Genomic DNA, 16,181 nt, shown 5'->3' with positions numbered 1-16,181 from the left:
ACCACAGCTTGCAGAGCCTTAGACCACAGCTTGCAGAGCCTTAGACCACAGCTTGCAGAGCCTTAGACCACAGCTAGCAGAGCCTTAGACCACAGCTAGCAGAGCCTTAGACCACAGCTAGCAGAGCCTTAGACCACAGCTAGTAGACCCTTAGACCACAGCTAGCAGTGTGATGCAGAGCCTTAGACCACAGCTAGCAGAGCCTTAGACCACAGCTAGCAGAGCCTTAGACCACAGCTAGCAGTGTGATACAGAGCCTTAGACCACAGCTAGCAGTGTGATACAGAGCCTTAGACCACAGCTAGCAGAGCCTTAGACCACAGCTAGCAGAGCCTTAGACCACAGCTAGCAGAGCCTTAGACCACAGCTAGCAGAGCCTTAGACCACAGCTAGCAGAGCCTTAGACCACAGCTAGCAGAGCCTTAGACCACAGCTAGCAGAGCCTTAGACCACAGCTAGCAGTGTGATACAAAGCCTTAGACCACAGCTAGCAGAGCCTTAGACCACAGCTAGCAGAGCCTTAGACCACAGCTAGCAGAGCCTTAGACCACAGCTAGCAGAGCCTTAGACCACAGCTAGCAGAGCCTTAGACCACAGCTAGCAGAGCCTTAGACCACAGCTAGCAGAGCCTTAGACCACAGCTAGCAGAGCCTTAGACCACAGCTAGCAGTGTGATACAGAGCCTTAGACCACAGCTAGCAGAGCCTTAGACCACAGCTAGCAGAGCCTTAGACCACAGCTAGCAGTGTGATACAGAGCCTTAGACCACAGCTAGCAGTGTGATACAGAGCCTTAGACCACAGCTAGCAAAGCCTTAGACCACAGCTAGCAGTGTGATACAGAGCCTTAGACCACAGCTAGCAGAGCGTTAGACCACAGCTAGCAGAGCCTTAGACCACAGCTAGCAGAGCCTTAGACCACAGCTAGCAGTGTGATGCAAAGCCTTAGACCACAGCTAGCAGAGCCTTAGACCACAGCTAGCAGAGCCTTAGACCACAGCTAGCAGTGTGATGCAGAGCCTTAGACCACAGCTAGCAGTGTGATGCAGAGCCTTAGACCACAGCTTGCAGAGCCTTAGACCACAGCTAGCAGAGCCTTAGACCACAGCTAGCAGAGCCTTAGACCACAGCTAGTAGACCCTTAGACCACAGCTAGCAGTGTGATGCAGAGCCTTAGACCACAGCTAGCAGAGCCTTAGACCACAGCTAGCAGTGTGATACAGAGCCTTAGACCACAGCTAGCAGTGTGATACAGAGCCTTAGACCACAGCTAGCAGTGTGATACAGAGCCTTAGACCACAGCTACCAGAGCCTTAGACCACAGCTAGCAGTGTGATACAGAGCCTTAGACCACAGCTAGCAGAGCCTTAGACCACAGCTAGCAGAGCCTTAGACCACAGCTAGCAGAGCCTTAGACCACAGCTAGCAGAGCCTTAGACCACAGCTAGCAGAGCCTTAGACCACAGCTAGCAGAGCCTTAGACCACAGCTAGCAGAGCGTTAGACCACAGCTAGCAGAGCCTTAGACCACAGCTAGCAGAGCCTTAGACCACAGCTAGCAGAGCCTTAGACCACAGCTAGCAGAGCCTTAGACCACAGCTAGCAGAGCCTTAGACCACAGCTAGCAGAGCCTTAGACCACAGCTAGCAGTGTGATACAAAGCCTTAGACCACAGCTAGCAGAGCCTTAGACCACAGCTAGCAGAGCCTTAGACCACAGCTAGCAGAGCCTTAGACCACAGCTAGCAGAGCCTTAGACCACAGCTAGCAGAGCCTTAGACCACAGCTAGCAGAGCCTTAGACCACAGCTAGCATAGCCTTAGACCACAGCTAGCAGAGCCTTAGACCACAGCTAGCAGAGCCTTAGACCACAGCTAGCAGAGCCTTAGACCACAGCTAGCAGTGTGATACAGAGCCTTAGACCACAGCTAGCAGTGTGATACAGAGCCTTAGACCACAGCTAGCAGAGCGTTAGACCACAGCTAGCAGAGCCTTAGACCACAGCTAGCAGAGCCTTAGACCACAGCTAGCAGTGTGATGCAAAGCCTTAGACCACAGCTAGCAGAGCCTTAGACCACAGCTAGCAGAGCCTTAGACCACAGCTAGCAGAGCCTTAGACCACAGCTAGTAGACCCTTAGACCACAGCTAGCAGTGTGATGCAGAGCCTTAGACCACAGCTAGCAGAGCCTTAGACCACAGCTAGCAGTGTGATACAGAGCCTTAGACCACAGCTAGCAGTGTGATACAGAGCCTTAGACCACAGCTAGCAGTGTGATACAGAGCCTTAGACCACAGCTACCAGAGCCTTAGACCACAGCTAGCAGTGTGATACAGAGCCTTAGACCACAGCTAGCAGAGCCTTAGACCACAGCTAGCAGAGCCTTAGACCACAGCTAGCAGAGCCTTAGACCACAGCTAGCAGAGCCTTAGACCACAGCTAGCAGAGCCTTAGACCACAGCTAGCAGAGCCTTAGACCACAGCTAGCAGAGCGTTAGACCACAGCTAGCAGAGCGTTAGACCACAGCTAGCAGAGCCTTAGACCACAGCTAGCAGAGCCTTAGACCACAGCTAGCAGAGCCTTAGACCACAGCTAGCAGAGCCTTAGACCACAGCTAGCAGTGTGATACAAAGCCTTAGACCACAGCTAGCAGAGCCTTAGACCACAGCTAGCAGAGCCTTAGACCACAGCTAGCAGAGCCTTAGACCACAGCTAGCAGAGCCTTAGACCACAGCTAGCAGAGCCTTAGACCACAGCTAGCAGAGCCTTAGACCACAGCTAGCATAGCCTTAGACCACAGCTAGCAGAGCCTTAGACCACAGCTAGCAGAGCCTTAGACCACAGCTAGCAGTGTGATACAGAGCCTTAGACCACAGCTAGCAGTGTGATACAGAGCCTTAGACCACAGCTAGCAGAGCGTTAGACCACAGCTAGCAGAGCCTTAGACCACAGCTAGCAGAGCCTTAGACCACAGCTAGCAGTGTGATGCAAAGCCTTAGACCACAGCTAGCAGAGCCTTAGACCACAGCTAGCAGAGCCTTAGACCACAGCTAGCAGAGCCTTAGACCACAGCTAGCAGAGCCTTAGACCACAGCTAGCAGTGTGATGCAGAGCCTTAGACCACAGCTAGCAGTGTGATGCAGAGCCTTAGACCACAGCTTGCAGAGCCTTAGACCACAGCTTGCAGAGCCTTAGACCACAGCTAGCAGAGCCTTAGACCACAGCTAGTAGACCCTTAGACCACAGCTAGCAGTGTGATGCAGAGCCTTAGACCACAGCTAGCAGAGCCTTAGACCACAGCTAGCAGAGCCTTAGACCACAGCTAGCATTGTGATACAGAGCCTTAGACCACAGCTAGCAGTGTGATACAGAGCCTTAGACCACAGCTACCAGAGCCTTAGACCACAGCTAGCAGTGTGATACAGAGCCTTAGACCACAGCTAGCAGAGCCTTAGACCACAGCTAGCAGAGCCTTAGACCACAGCTAGCAGAGCCTTAGACCACAGCTAGCAGAGCCTTAGACCACAGCTAGCAGAGCCTTAGACCACAGCTAGCAGAGCCTTAGACCACAGCTAGCAGAGCGTTAGACCACAGCTAGCAGAGCCTTAGACCACAGCTAGCAGTGTGATACAGAGCCTTAGACCACAGCTAGCAGTGTGATACAGAGCCTTAGACCACAGCTAGCAGTGTGATGCAGAGCCTTAGACCACAGCTAGCAAAGCCTTAGACCACAGCTAGCAGTGTGATACAGAGCCTTAGACCACAGCTAGCAGAGCCTTAGACCACAGCTAGCAGTGTGATACAGAGCCTTAGACCACAGCTAGCAGAGCCTTAGACCACAGCTAGCAGTGTGATACAGAGCCTTAGACCACAGCTAGCAGAGCCTTAGACCACAGCTAGCAGAGCCTTAGACCACAGCTAGCAGAGCCTTAGACCACAGCTAGCAGTGTGATACAGAGCCTTAGACCACAGCTAGCAGAGCCTTAGACCACAGCTAGCAGTGTGATACAGAGCCTTAGACCACAGCTAGCAGAGCCTTAGACCACAGCTAGCAGAGCCTTAGACCACAGCTAGCAGAGCCTTAGATCACAGCTAGCAGAGCCTTAGACCACAGCTAGCAGTGTGATACAGAGCCTTAGACCACAGCTAGCAGAGCCTTAGACCACAGCTAGCAGTGTGATACAGAGCCTTAGACCACAGCTAGCAGAGCCTTAGACCACAGCTAGCAGAGCCTTAGACCACAGCTAGCAGTGTGATGCAGAGCCTTAGACCACAGCTAGCAGAGCCTTAGACCACAGCTAGCAGAGCCTTAGACCACAGCTAGTAGACCCTTAGACCACAGCTAGCAGTGTGATGCAGAGCCTTAGACCACAGCTAGCAGAGCCTTAGACCACAGCTAGCAGAGCCTTAGACCACAGCTAGCAGTGTGATACAAAGCCTTAGACCACAGCTAGCAGAGCCTTAGACCACAGCTAGCAGAGCCTTAGACCACAGCTAGCAGAGCCTTAGACCACAGCTAGCAGAGCCTTAGACCACAGCTAGCAGAGCCTTAGACCACAGCTAGCAGAGCCTTAGACCACAGCTAGCATAGCCTTAGACCACAGCTAGCAGAGCCTTAGACCACAGCTAGCAGAGCCTTAGACCACAGCTAGCAGAGCCTTAGACCACAGCTAGCAGTGTGATACAGAGCCTTAGACCACAGCTAGCAGTGTGATACAGAGCCTTAGACCACAGCTAGCAGAGCGTTAGACCACAGCTAGCAGAGCCTTAGACCACAGCTAGCAGAGCCTTAGACCACAGCTAGCAGTGTGATGCAAAGCCTTAGACCACAGCTAGCAGAGCCTTAGACCACAGCTAGCAGAGCCTTAGACCACAGCTAGCAGAGCCTTAGACCACAGCTAGTAGACCCTTAGACCACAGCTAGCAGTGTGATGCAGAGCCTTAGACCACAGCTAGCAGAGCCTTAGACCACAGCTAGCAGTGTGATACAGAGCCTTAGACCACAGCTAGCAGTGTGATACAGAGCCTTAGACCACAGCTAGCAGTGTGATACAGAGCCTTAGACCACAGCTACCAGAGCCTTAGACCACAGCTAGCAGTGTGATACAGAGCCTTAGACCACAGCTAGCAGAGCCTTAGACCACAGCTAGCAGAGCCTTAGACCACAGCTAGCAGAGCCTTAGACCACAGCTAGCAGAGCCTTAGACCACAGCTAGCAGAGCCTTAGACCACAGCTAGCAGAGCCTTAGACCACAGCTAGCAGAGCGTTAGACCACAGCTAGCAGAGCGTTAGACCACAGCTAGCAGAGCCTTAGACCACAGCTAGCAGAGCCTTAGACCACAGCTAGCAGAGCCTTAGACCACAGCTAGCAGAGCCTTAGACCACAGCTAGCAGTGTGATACAAAGCCTTAGACCACAGCTAGCAGAGCCTTAGACCACAGCTAGCAGAGCCTTAGACCACAGCTAGCAGAGCCTTAGACCACAGCTAGCAGAGCCTTAGACCACAGCTAGCAGAGCCTTAGACCACAGCTAGCAGAGCCTTAGACCACAGCTAGCATAGCCTTAGACCACAGCTAGCAGAGCCTTAGACCACAGCTAGCAGAGCCTTAGACCACAGCTAGCAGTGTGATACAGAGCCTTAGACCACAGCTAGCAGTGTGATACAGAGCCTTAGACCACAGCTAGCAGAGCGTTAGACCACAGCTAGCAGAGCCTTAGACCACAGCTAGCAGAGCCTTAGACCACAGCTAGCAGTGTGATGCAAAGCCTTAGACCACAGCTAGCAGAGCCTTAGACCACAGCTAGCAGAGCCTTAGACCACAGCTAGCAGAGCCTTAGACCACAGCTAGCAGAGCCTTAGACCACAGCTAGCAGTGTGATGCAGAGCCTTAGACCACAGCTAGCAGTGTGATGCAGAGCCTTAGACCACAGCTTGCAGAGCCTTAGACCACAGCTTGCAGAGCCTTAGACCACAGCTAGCAGAGCCTTAGACCACAGCTAGTAGACCCTTAGACCACAGCTAGCAGTGTGATGCAGAGCCTTAGACCACAGCTAGCAGAGCCTTAGACCACAGCTAGCAGAGCCTTAGACCACAGCTAGCATTGTGATACAGAGCCTTAGACCACAGCTAGCAGTGTGATACAGAGCCTTAGACCACAGCTACCAGAGCCTTAGACCACAGCTAGCAGTGTGATACAGAGCCTTAGACCACAGCTAGCAGAGCCTTAGACCACAGCTAGCAGAGCCTTAGACCACAGCTAGCAGAGCCTTAGACCACAGCTAGCAGAGCCTTAGACCACAGCTAGCAGAGCCTTAGACCACAGCTAGCAGAGCGTTAGACCACAGCTAGCAGAGCCTTAGACCACAGCTAGCAGTGTGATACAGAGCCTTAGACCACAGCTAGCAGTGTGATACAGAGCCTTAGACCACAGCTAGCAGTGTGATGCAGAGCCTTAGACCACAGCTAGCAAAGCCTTAGACCACAGCTAGCAGTGTGATACAGAGCCTTAGACCACAGCTAGCAGAGCCTTAGACCACAGCTAGCAGTGTGATACAGAGCCTTAGACCACAGCTAGCAGAGCCTTAGACCACAGCTAGCAGTGTGATACAGAGCCTTAGACCACAGCTAGCAGAGCCTTAGACCACAGCTAGCAGAGCCTTAGACCACAGCTAGCAGAGCCTTAGACCACAGCTAGCAGTGTGATACAGAGCCTTAGACCACAGCTAGCAGAGCCTTAGACCACAGCTAGCAGTGTGATACAGAGCCTTAGACCACAGCTAGCAGAGCCTTAGACCACAGCTAGCAGAGCCTTAGACCACAGCTAGCAGAGCCTTAGATCACAGCTAGCAGAGCCTTAGACCACAGCTAGCAGTGTGATACAGAGCCTTAGACCACAGCTAGCAGAGCCTTAGACCACAGCTAGCAGTGTGATACAGAGCCTTAGACCACAGCTAGCAGAGCCTTAGACCACAGCTAGCAGAGCCTTAGACCACAGCTAGCAGTGTGATGCAGAGCCTTAGACCACAGCTAGCAGAGCCTTAGACCACAGCTAGCAGAGCCTTAGACCACAGCTAGTAGACCCTTAGACCACAGCTAGCAGTGTGATGCAGAGCCTTAGACCACAGCTAGCAGAGCCTTAGACCACAGCTAGCAGAGCCTTAGACCACAGCTAGCAGTGTGATACAGAGCCTTAGACCACAGCTAGCAGTGTGATACAGAGCCTTAGACCACAGCTAGCAGAGCCTTAGACCACAGCTAGCAGAGCCTTAGACCACAGCTAGCAGAGCCTTAGACCACAGCTAGCAGAGCCTTAGACCACAGCTAGCAGAGCCTTAGACCACAGCTAGCAGAGCCTTAGACCACAGCTAGCAGAGCCTTAGACCACAGCTAGCAGTGTGATACAAAGCCTTAGACCACAGCTAGCAGAGCCTTAGACCACAGCTAGCAGAGCCTTAGACCACAGCTAGCAGAGCCTTAGACCACAGCTAGCAGAGCCTTAGACCACAGCTAGCAGAGCCTTAGACCACAGCTAGCAGAGCCTTAGACCACAGCTAGCAGAGCCTTAGACCACAGCTAGCAGAGCCTTAGACCACAGCTAGCAGTGTGATACAGAGCCTTAGACCACAGCTAGCAGAGCCTTAGACCACAGCTAGCAGAGCCTTAGACCACAGCTAGCAGTGTGATACAGAGCCTTAGACCACAGCTAGCAGTGTGATACAGAGCCTTAGACCACAGCTAGCAAAGCCTTAGACCACAGCTAGCAGTGTGATACAGAGCCTTAGACCACAGCTAGCAGAGCGTTAGACCACAGCTAGCAAAGCCTTAGACCACAGCTAGCAGAGCCTTAGACCACAGCTAGCAGAGCCTTAGACCACAGCTAGCAGTGTGATGCAGAGCCTTAGACCACAGCTAGCAGTGTGATGCAGAGCCTTAGACCACAGCTTGCAGAGCCTTAGACCACAGCTAGCAGAGCCTTAGACCACAGCTAGCAGAGCCTTAGACCACAGCTAGTAGACCCTTAGACCACAGCTAGCAGTGTGATGCAGAGCCTTAGACCACAGCTAGCAGAGCCTTAGACCACAGCTAGCAGAGCCTTAGACCACAGCTAGCAGTGTGATACAGAGCCTTAGACCACAGCTAGCAGTGTGATACAGAGCCTTAGACCACAGCTAGCAGAGCCTTAGACCACAGCTAGCAGTGTGATACAGAGCCTTAGACCACAGCTAGCAGAGCCTTAGACCACAGCTAGCAGAGCCTTAGACCACAGCTAGCAGAGCCTTAGACCACAGCTAGCAGAGCCTTAGACCACAGCTAGCAGAGCCTTAGACCACAGCTAGCAGTGTGATACAGAGCCTTAGACCACAGCTAGCAGTGTGATACAGAGCCTTAGACCACAGCTAGCAAAGCCTTAGACCACAGCTAGCAGTGTGATACAGAGCCTTAGACCACAGCTAGCAGAGCGTTAGACCACAGCTAGCAGAGCCTTAGACCACAGCTAGCAGAGCCTTAGACCACAGCTAGCAGTGTGATGCAAAGCCTTAGACCACAGCTAGCAGAGCCTTAGACCACAGCTAGCAGAGCCTTAGACCACAGCTAGCAGTGTGATGCAGAGCCTTAGACCACAGCTAGCAGTGTGATGCAGAGCCTTAGACCACAGCTTGCAGAGCCTTAGACCACAGCTAGCAGAGCCTTAGACCACAGCTAGCAGAGCCTTAGACCACAGCTAGTAGACCCTTAGACCACAGCTAGCAGTGTGATGCAGAGCCTTAGACCACAGCTAGCAGAGCCTTAGACCACAGCTAGCAGAGCCTTAGACCACAGCTAGCAGTGTGATACAGAGCCTTAGACCACAGCTAGCAGTGTGATACAGAGCCTTAGACCACAGCTACCAGAGCCTTAGACCACAGCTAGCAGTGTGATACAGAGCCTTAGACCACAGCTAGCAGAGCCTTAGACCACAGCTAGCAGAGCCTTAGACCACAGCTAGCAGAGCCTTAGACCACAGCTAGCAGAGCCTTAGACCACAGCTAGCAGAGCCTTAGACCACAGCTAGCAGAGCGTTAGACCACAGCTAGCAGAGCCTTAGACCACAGCTAGCAGAGCCTTAGACCACAGCTAGCAGTGTGATACAGAGCCTTAGACCACAGCTAGCAGTGTGATACAGAGCCTTAGACCACAGCTAGCAAAGCCTTAGACCACAGCTAGCAGTGTGATACAGAGCCTTAGACCACAGCTAGCAGAGCCTTAGACCACAGCTAGCAGTGTGATACAGAGCCTTAGACCACAGCTAGCAGAGCCTTAGACCACAGCTAGCAGAGCCTTAGACCACAGCTAGCAGAGCCTTAGACCACAGCTAGCAGAGCCTTAGACCACAGCTAGCAGTGTGATACAGAGCCTTATACCACAGCTAGCAGAGCCTTAGACCACAGCTAGCAGTGTGATACAGAGCCTTAGACCACAGCTAGCAGAGCCTTAGACCACAGCTAGCAGAGCCTTAGACCACAGCTAGCAGAGCCTTAGATCACAGCTAGCAGAGCCTTAGACCACAGCTAGCAGTGTGATACAGAGCCTTAGACCACAGCTAGCAGAGCCTTAGACCACAGCTAGCAGTGTGATACAGAGCCTTAGACCACAGCTAGCAGAGCCTTAGACCACAGCTAGCAGAGCCTTAGACCACAGCTAGCAGAGCCTTAGACCACAGCTAGCAGAGTGATGCAGAGCCTTAGACCACAGCTAGCAGAGCCTTAGACCACAGCTAGCAGAGCCTTAGACCACAGCTAGCAGAGCCTTAGACCACAGCTAGCAGAGCCTTAGACCACAGCTAGCAGAGCCTTAGACCACAGCTAGCAGAGCCTTAGACCACAGCTAGCAGAGCGTTAGACCACAGCTAGCAGAGCCTTAGACCACAGCTAGCAGAGCCTTAGACCACAGCTAGCAGTGTGATACAGAGCCTTAGACCACAGCTAGCAGTGTGATACAGAGCCTTAGACCACAGCTAGCAAAGCCTTAGACCACAGCTAGCAGTGTGATACAGAGCCTTAGACCACAGCTAGCAGAGCCTTAGACCACAGCTAGCAGTGTGATACATTGCCTTAGACCACAGCTTGCAGAGCCTTAGACCACAGCTAGCAGAGCCTTAGACCACAGCTAGCAGTGTGATACAGAGCCTTAGACCACAGCTAGCAGAGCCTTAGACCACAGCTAGCAGAGCCTTAGACCACAGCTAGCAGAGCCTTAGACCACAGCTAGCAGTGTGATACAGAGCCTTAGACCACAGCTAGCAGAGCCTTAGACCACAGCTAGCAGAGCCTTAGACCACAGCTAGCAGAGCCTTAGACCACAGCTAGCAGAGCCTTAGACCACAGCTAGCAGTGTGATACAGAGCCTTAGACCACAGCTAGCAGAGCCTTAGACCACAGCTAGCAGTGTGATACAGAGCCTTAGACCACAGCTAGCAGAGCCTTAGACCACAGCTAGCAGAGCCTTAGACCACAGCTAGCAGAGCCTTAGACCACAGCTAGCAGAGTGATGCAGAGCCTTAGACCACAGCTAGCAGAGCCTTAGACCACAGCTAGCAGAGCCTTAGACCACAGCTAGCAGAGCCTTAGACCACAGCTAGCAGAGCCTTAGACCACAGCTAGCAGTGTGATACAGAGCCTTAGACCACAGCTAGCAGAGCCTTAGACCACAGCTAGCAGTGTGATACAGAGCCTTAGACCTCAGCTAGCAGAGCCTTAGACCACATCTAGCAGTGTGATACAGAGCCTTAGACCACAGCTAGCAGAGCCTTAGACCACAGCTAGCAGAGCCTTAGACCACAGCTAGCAGAGCCTTAGACCACAGCTAGCAGAGTGATGCAGAGCCTTAGACCACAGCTAGCAGAGCCTTAGACCACAGCTAGCAGAGCCTTAGACCACAGCTAGCAGAGCCTTAGACCACAGCTAGCAGAGCCTTACACCACAGCTAGCAGAGCCTTAGACCACAGCTAGCAGAGTGATGCAGAGCCTTAGACCACAGCTAGCAGAGCCTTAGACCACAGCTAGCAGAGCCTTAGACCACAGCTAGCAGTGTGATACAGAGCCTTAGACCACAGCTAGCAGAGCTTTAGACCACAGCTAGCAGAGCCTTAGACCACAGCTAGCAGAGCCTTAGACCACAGCTAGCAGTGTGATACAGAGCCTTAGACCACAGCTAGCAGAGCCTTATACCACAGCTAGCAGAGCCTTAGACCACAGCTAGCAGAGCCTTAGACCACAGCTAGCAGAGTCTTAGACCACAGCTAGCAGAGCCTTAGACCACAGCTAGCAGAGCCTTAGACCACAGCTAGCAGAGCCTTAGACCACAGCTAGCAGAGCCTTAGACCACAGCTCCACTTAGCTCCCATGTGTTTATGTTCTTTTATTCATCAGTTTGCTTTATTTCTTAGAACTGTTTTACTCTGAAGCGTGTGGTGATTTTAAGTTTACTCAATAGAAAATGTGATTTTATTTGATGTTAATTCAACAAGCTTATTTTATTTTAAGGAGCAGACGTGTTTAGCTACATCAGGGATTAATACTGTATTTCTTAATTTATCTTATTTTAGGAGTAGAGTAAACTATTGATCTTCTGTCCTGTAGGGTCAGACTTGGTTCAGCGTCATGCTAAAATAAACTATTGATCTTCTGTCCTGTAGGGTCAGACTTGGTTCAGCGTCATGCTAAAATAAACTATTGATCTTCTGTCCTGTAGGGTCAGACTTGGTTCAGCGTCATGCTAAAATAAACTATTGATCTTCTGTCCTGTAGGGTCAGACGTGGTTCAGCGTCATGCTAAAATAAACTATTGATCTTCTGTCCTGTAGGGTCAGACTTGGTTCAGCGTCATGCTAAAATAAACTATTGATCTTCTGTCCTGTAGGGTCAGACTTGGTTCAGCGTCATGCTAAAATAAACTATTGATCTTCTGTCCTGTAGGTCAGACTTGGTTCAGCGTCATGCTAAAATAAACTATTGATCTTCTGTCCTGTAGGGTCAGACTTGGTTCAGCGTCATGCTAAAATAAACTATTGATCTTCTGTCCTGTAGGGTCAGACTTGGTTCAGCGTCATGCTAAAATAAACTATTGATCTTCTGTCCTGTAGGGTCAGACTTGGTTCAGCGTCATGCTAAAATAAACTATTGATCTTCTGTCCTGTAGGGTCAGACTTGGTTCAGCGTCATGCTAAAATAAACTATTGATCTTCTGTCCTGTAGGGTCAGACTTGGTTCAGCGTCATGCTAAAATAAACTATTGATCTTCTGTCCTGTAGGGTCAGACGTGGTTCAGCGTCATGCTAAAATAAACTATTGATCTTCTGTCCTGTAGGGTCAGACTTGGTTCAGCGTCATGCTAAAATAAACTATTGATCTTCTGTCCTGTAGGGTCAGACGTGGTTCAGCTACATGCTAAAATAAACTATTGATCTCATGTCCTGTAGGGTCAGACGTGGTTCAGCGTCATGCGGAGGGGCCACCTGGTGGTGTCTGAGAGTGGGGACAGAGTGGAGGTGGAGTGGGACGCAGACAGCCTGACCCTGGAGAGCCACCTGGCTGAGAAGGGACGAGGTGGTTTTAGTTACTGTGGTTCCATCTAAAATGGCACTCTCTTCCCTCTTTAGCGCACCACTTAGTAGTGCAGAAAACAGCGAATAGGGTGCCATTTGGGGCTCGAACCATGTTGTACCATTTATTCAAATGGCTTCAAAGCTTCTTTTTTTTAATATCAGCATTTGTCACAAACTGCTTTTAAAGCTGCAATATGTCACTTTTTGGGGCGACTTGACCAAATTCGCATAGAAATACGTGTTATAGATCTGTAGTTCTCATTGACAGCAAGTCTAAGAAGCAGTAGATCTGTCCTGTGTGCGCTATTTCTATGCTTCCTGTTCTTAAGTTTTAGATTCTCTACGCTATACCTGCATTTTGTCACAACTACTAGAATTGTAGCAACCAGGAAATGTCGGAGTGATTTCTGCATAGTGCGTCTTTACAGTAACCCAGCCTAGACCCCAGAGACGAAGTAGAAGAGGAGAATGGTATAAACCAGGGGTTCTCAGACATCTCAGGGACCCCCAAGTCGTTCCATGTTTTTAATGTACTCCAGAGCTAGGACTGCTGATTCAACTTGTCAACTCATCATCAAACCGTCAGCTAGGGGAATCAGGTGAGCTAGTTCTACAATGGAATTGTGAAACGTCCGAGGTTCCACGAGGAGAGGTTTGAAAGCCACTGGTTTAAACCACTGTGTTGTGTTCTCTTTGCCTGGCTGTCAGACCACTCTGATTCTGCTCTCTTGCCAACTCCTTATGGAACTGTCTGGCTTTGTAAGGAGTGGCTAGAGGGCAGAGACGGACTGGCAGCCAGGCTAGTATCACATAACAGTAGTTGGAATGTGTTCTCCTTTCTTCTGTCATATGAGAAGAATAAATCTCCAGAAAGTAGTCATACTCCATGACTTATTCCACATTTTATTGTGTTACAGCCTGAATTCAACAGATTTATGTTTTTCCTCTCACCCATCTACACACAATACCCCGTAATGACAAAGTGAAAACATTTATTGAAAATGAAATCCAGAAATATCTTATTTACATAAGTATTCACACCCTTGAGTCAATACATGTTAGAATAATCTTTGGCAGCGATTACAGCTGTGAGTCTTTCTGGTAAAGTTTCAAAGAGCTGTGCACAACTGGATTGTACAATCTTTGCTTTCTTCATTTAAAAATTCTTCAAGCTCTGTCAAATTGGTTGTTGATCATTGCTAGACAACCAAGTCTTGCCATCGATTTTCAAGTAGATTTAATTCAAAACTGTAACTCGGCCACTCAGGAACATTAACTGTCTTCTTGGTAAGCAACTCCAGTGTAGATTTGGCCTTGTGTTTTAGGTTATTGTCCTGCTGAAAGATGAATTAATCTGCCAGTGTCTGTTGGAAAGCAGACTGAACCAGGTTTTCCTCTAGGATGATGCCTGTGCTTAGCTCTCTTCCATTTCTTGTTTATCCTGAAAAAGAACTCTGTCCTTAACAATTTACAAGCATACCCATAACATGATGCAGACACCACTATGCTTAAATATATGTAGAGTGGTACTCTGTAATGTATTGGATGACAGAGTACCAAACATAACACTTTGTATTCAGGACAAAAAGTGAATTGCTTTGCCACATTTTTAGCAGTATTACTTGTTTCGTGAATTGTTGCAAACAGGATGCATGTTTTGGAATATTTTTTATTCTGTACAGCCTTCCTTCTTTTCACTCTGTCCATTAGGTTAGTATTGTGGAGTAACCTCTGTCCATTAGGTTAGTATTGTGGAGTAACCTCTGTCCATTAGGTTAGTATTGTGGAGTAACCTCTGTCCATCAGGTTAGTATTGTGGAGTAACCTCTGTCCATTAGGTTAGTATTGTGGAGTAACCTCTGTCCATTAGGTTAGTATTGTGGAGTAACCTCTGTCCATCAGGTTAGTATTGTGGAGTAACCTCTGTCCATTAGGTTAGTATTGTGGAGTAACCTCTGTCCATTAGGTTAGTATTGTGGAGTAACCTCTGTCCATCAGGTTAGTATTGTGGAGTAACCTCTGTCCATTAGGTTAGTATTGTGGAGTAACCTCTGTCCATTAGGTTAGTATTGTGGAGTAACTACAATGTTGTTGATCCATCCTGAGTTTTCTTCTATCACAGCCGTTAAACTCTGTAACTGTTTTAAAGTCACCATTGGCCTCATTGTGAAATCCCTGAGCGGTTTCCTTCCTCTCCTTAGGAAGGACGTTAAGGAAGGACGCCTTTATCTTTGTAGTGACTGGGTCTGCTGATACACCATCCAAAATGTAACTAATAACTTCACCATGCTCAAAGGGATATTCAATGTCTGCTTTTTATGTTTACCCATCTACCAATAGGTGCCCTTCTTTGTAAGGCACTGGAAAACCTCCCAGGTCTTTGGGGTTGAATACTTATTGACTCAAGACATTTCAGCTTAGCATTTTTAATTAATTAGTAAAAATGTCTAAAAACATTATTCCACTTTGACATTATGAGGTATTGTGTGTAGGTCAGTGACAAAACAATCTCAATTGAATCCATTTTAAATGCAGGCTGTAACACAACAACATGAGGAGGAAGTTAGAATTCAGGCTGTACCACAACAACATGTGGAGGAAGTTAGAATTCAGGCTGTACCACAACAACATGAGGAGGAAGTTAGAATTCAGGCTGTACCACAACAACATGCGGAGGAAGTTAGAATTCAGGCTGTACCACAACAACATGAGGAGGATGTTTGAATTCAGGCTGTACCACAACAACATGAGGAGGAAGTTAGAATTCAGGCTGTAACACAACAACATGTGGAGGAAGTTAGAATTCAGGCTGTAACACAACAACATGCGGAGGAAGTTAGAATTCAGGCTGTACCACAACAACATGAGGAGGATGTTTGAATTCAGGCTGTACCACAACAACATGAGGAGGAAGTTAGAATTCAGGCTGTAACACAACAACATGTGGAGGAAGTTAGAATTCAGGCTGTACCACAACAACATGAGGAGGATGTTCGAATTCAGGCTGTAACACAACAACATGTGGAGGAAGTTAGAATTCAGGCTGTACCACAACAACATGTGGAGGAAGTTAGAATTCAGGCTGTAACACAACAACATGTGGAGGAAGTTAGAATTCAGGCTGTAACACAACAACATGTGGAGGAAGTTAGAATTCAGGCTGTACCACAACAACATGTGGAGGAAGTTAGAATTCAGGCTGTACCACAACAACATGTGGAGGATGTTCGAATTCAGGCTGTACCACAACAACATGAGGAGGAAGTTAGAATTCAGGCTGTACCACAACAACATGAGGAGGATGTTAGAATTCAGGCTGTACCACAACAACATGTGGAGGATGTTAGAATTCAGGCTGTACCACAACAACATGAGGAGGAAGTTAGAATTCAGGCTGTAACACAACAACATATGGAGGTTAGAATTCAGGCTGTACCACAACAACATGTGGAGGAAGTTAGAATTCAGGCTGTACCACAACAACATGCGGAGGAAGTTAGAATTCAGGCTGTAACACAACAACATGTGGAGGAAGTTAGAATTCAGGCTGTACCACAACAACATGAGGAGGAAGTTAGAATTCAGGCTGTACCACAACA

The 16,181-nt window shown here is 49.3% G+C and overlaps 1 protein-coding gene across 1 annotated transcript in view; it reads left to right on the top strand.

Annotated features, from left to right (window-relative positions):
• Window positions 1-16,181, top strand: part of LOC139370193 (soluble calcium-activated nucleotidase 1-like) — a 31,987-nt gene that overhangs the window by 13,501 nt on the left and 2,305 nt on the right. The window contains exon 2 of the mRNA XM_071109534.1: window positions 12,457-12,583. Within this exon, the coding sequence (XP_070965635.1) occupies window positions 12,457-12,583 (127 nt within the window). The remainder of the gene's footprint in view (window positions 1-12,456; window positions 12,584-16,181) is intronic.

Source organism: Oncorhynchus clarkii, chromosome 17 (assembly GCF_045791955.1).
Source record: "Oncorhynchus clarkii lewisi isolate Uvic-CL-2024 chromosome 17, UVic_Ocla_1.0, whole genome shotgun sequence".
In the NCBI taxonomy this organism is placed as follows: Eukaryota; Metazoa; Chordata; class Actinopteri; order Salmoniformes; family Salmonidae; genus Oncorhynchus; species Oncorhynchus clarkii.
The sequence above is the reverse complement of the archived record's forward strand: the minus strand, read 5'-3'. Positions and strand labels throughout refer to the sequence as shown.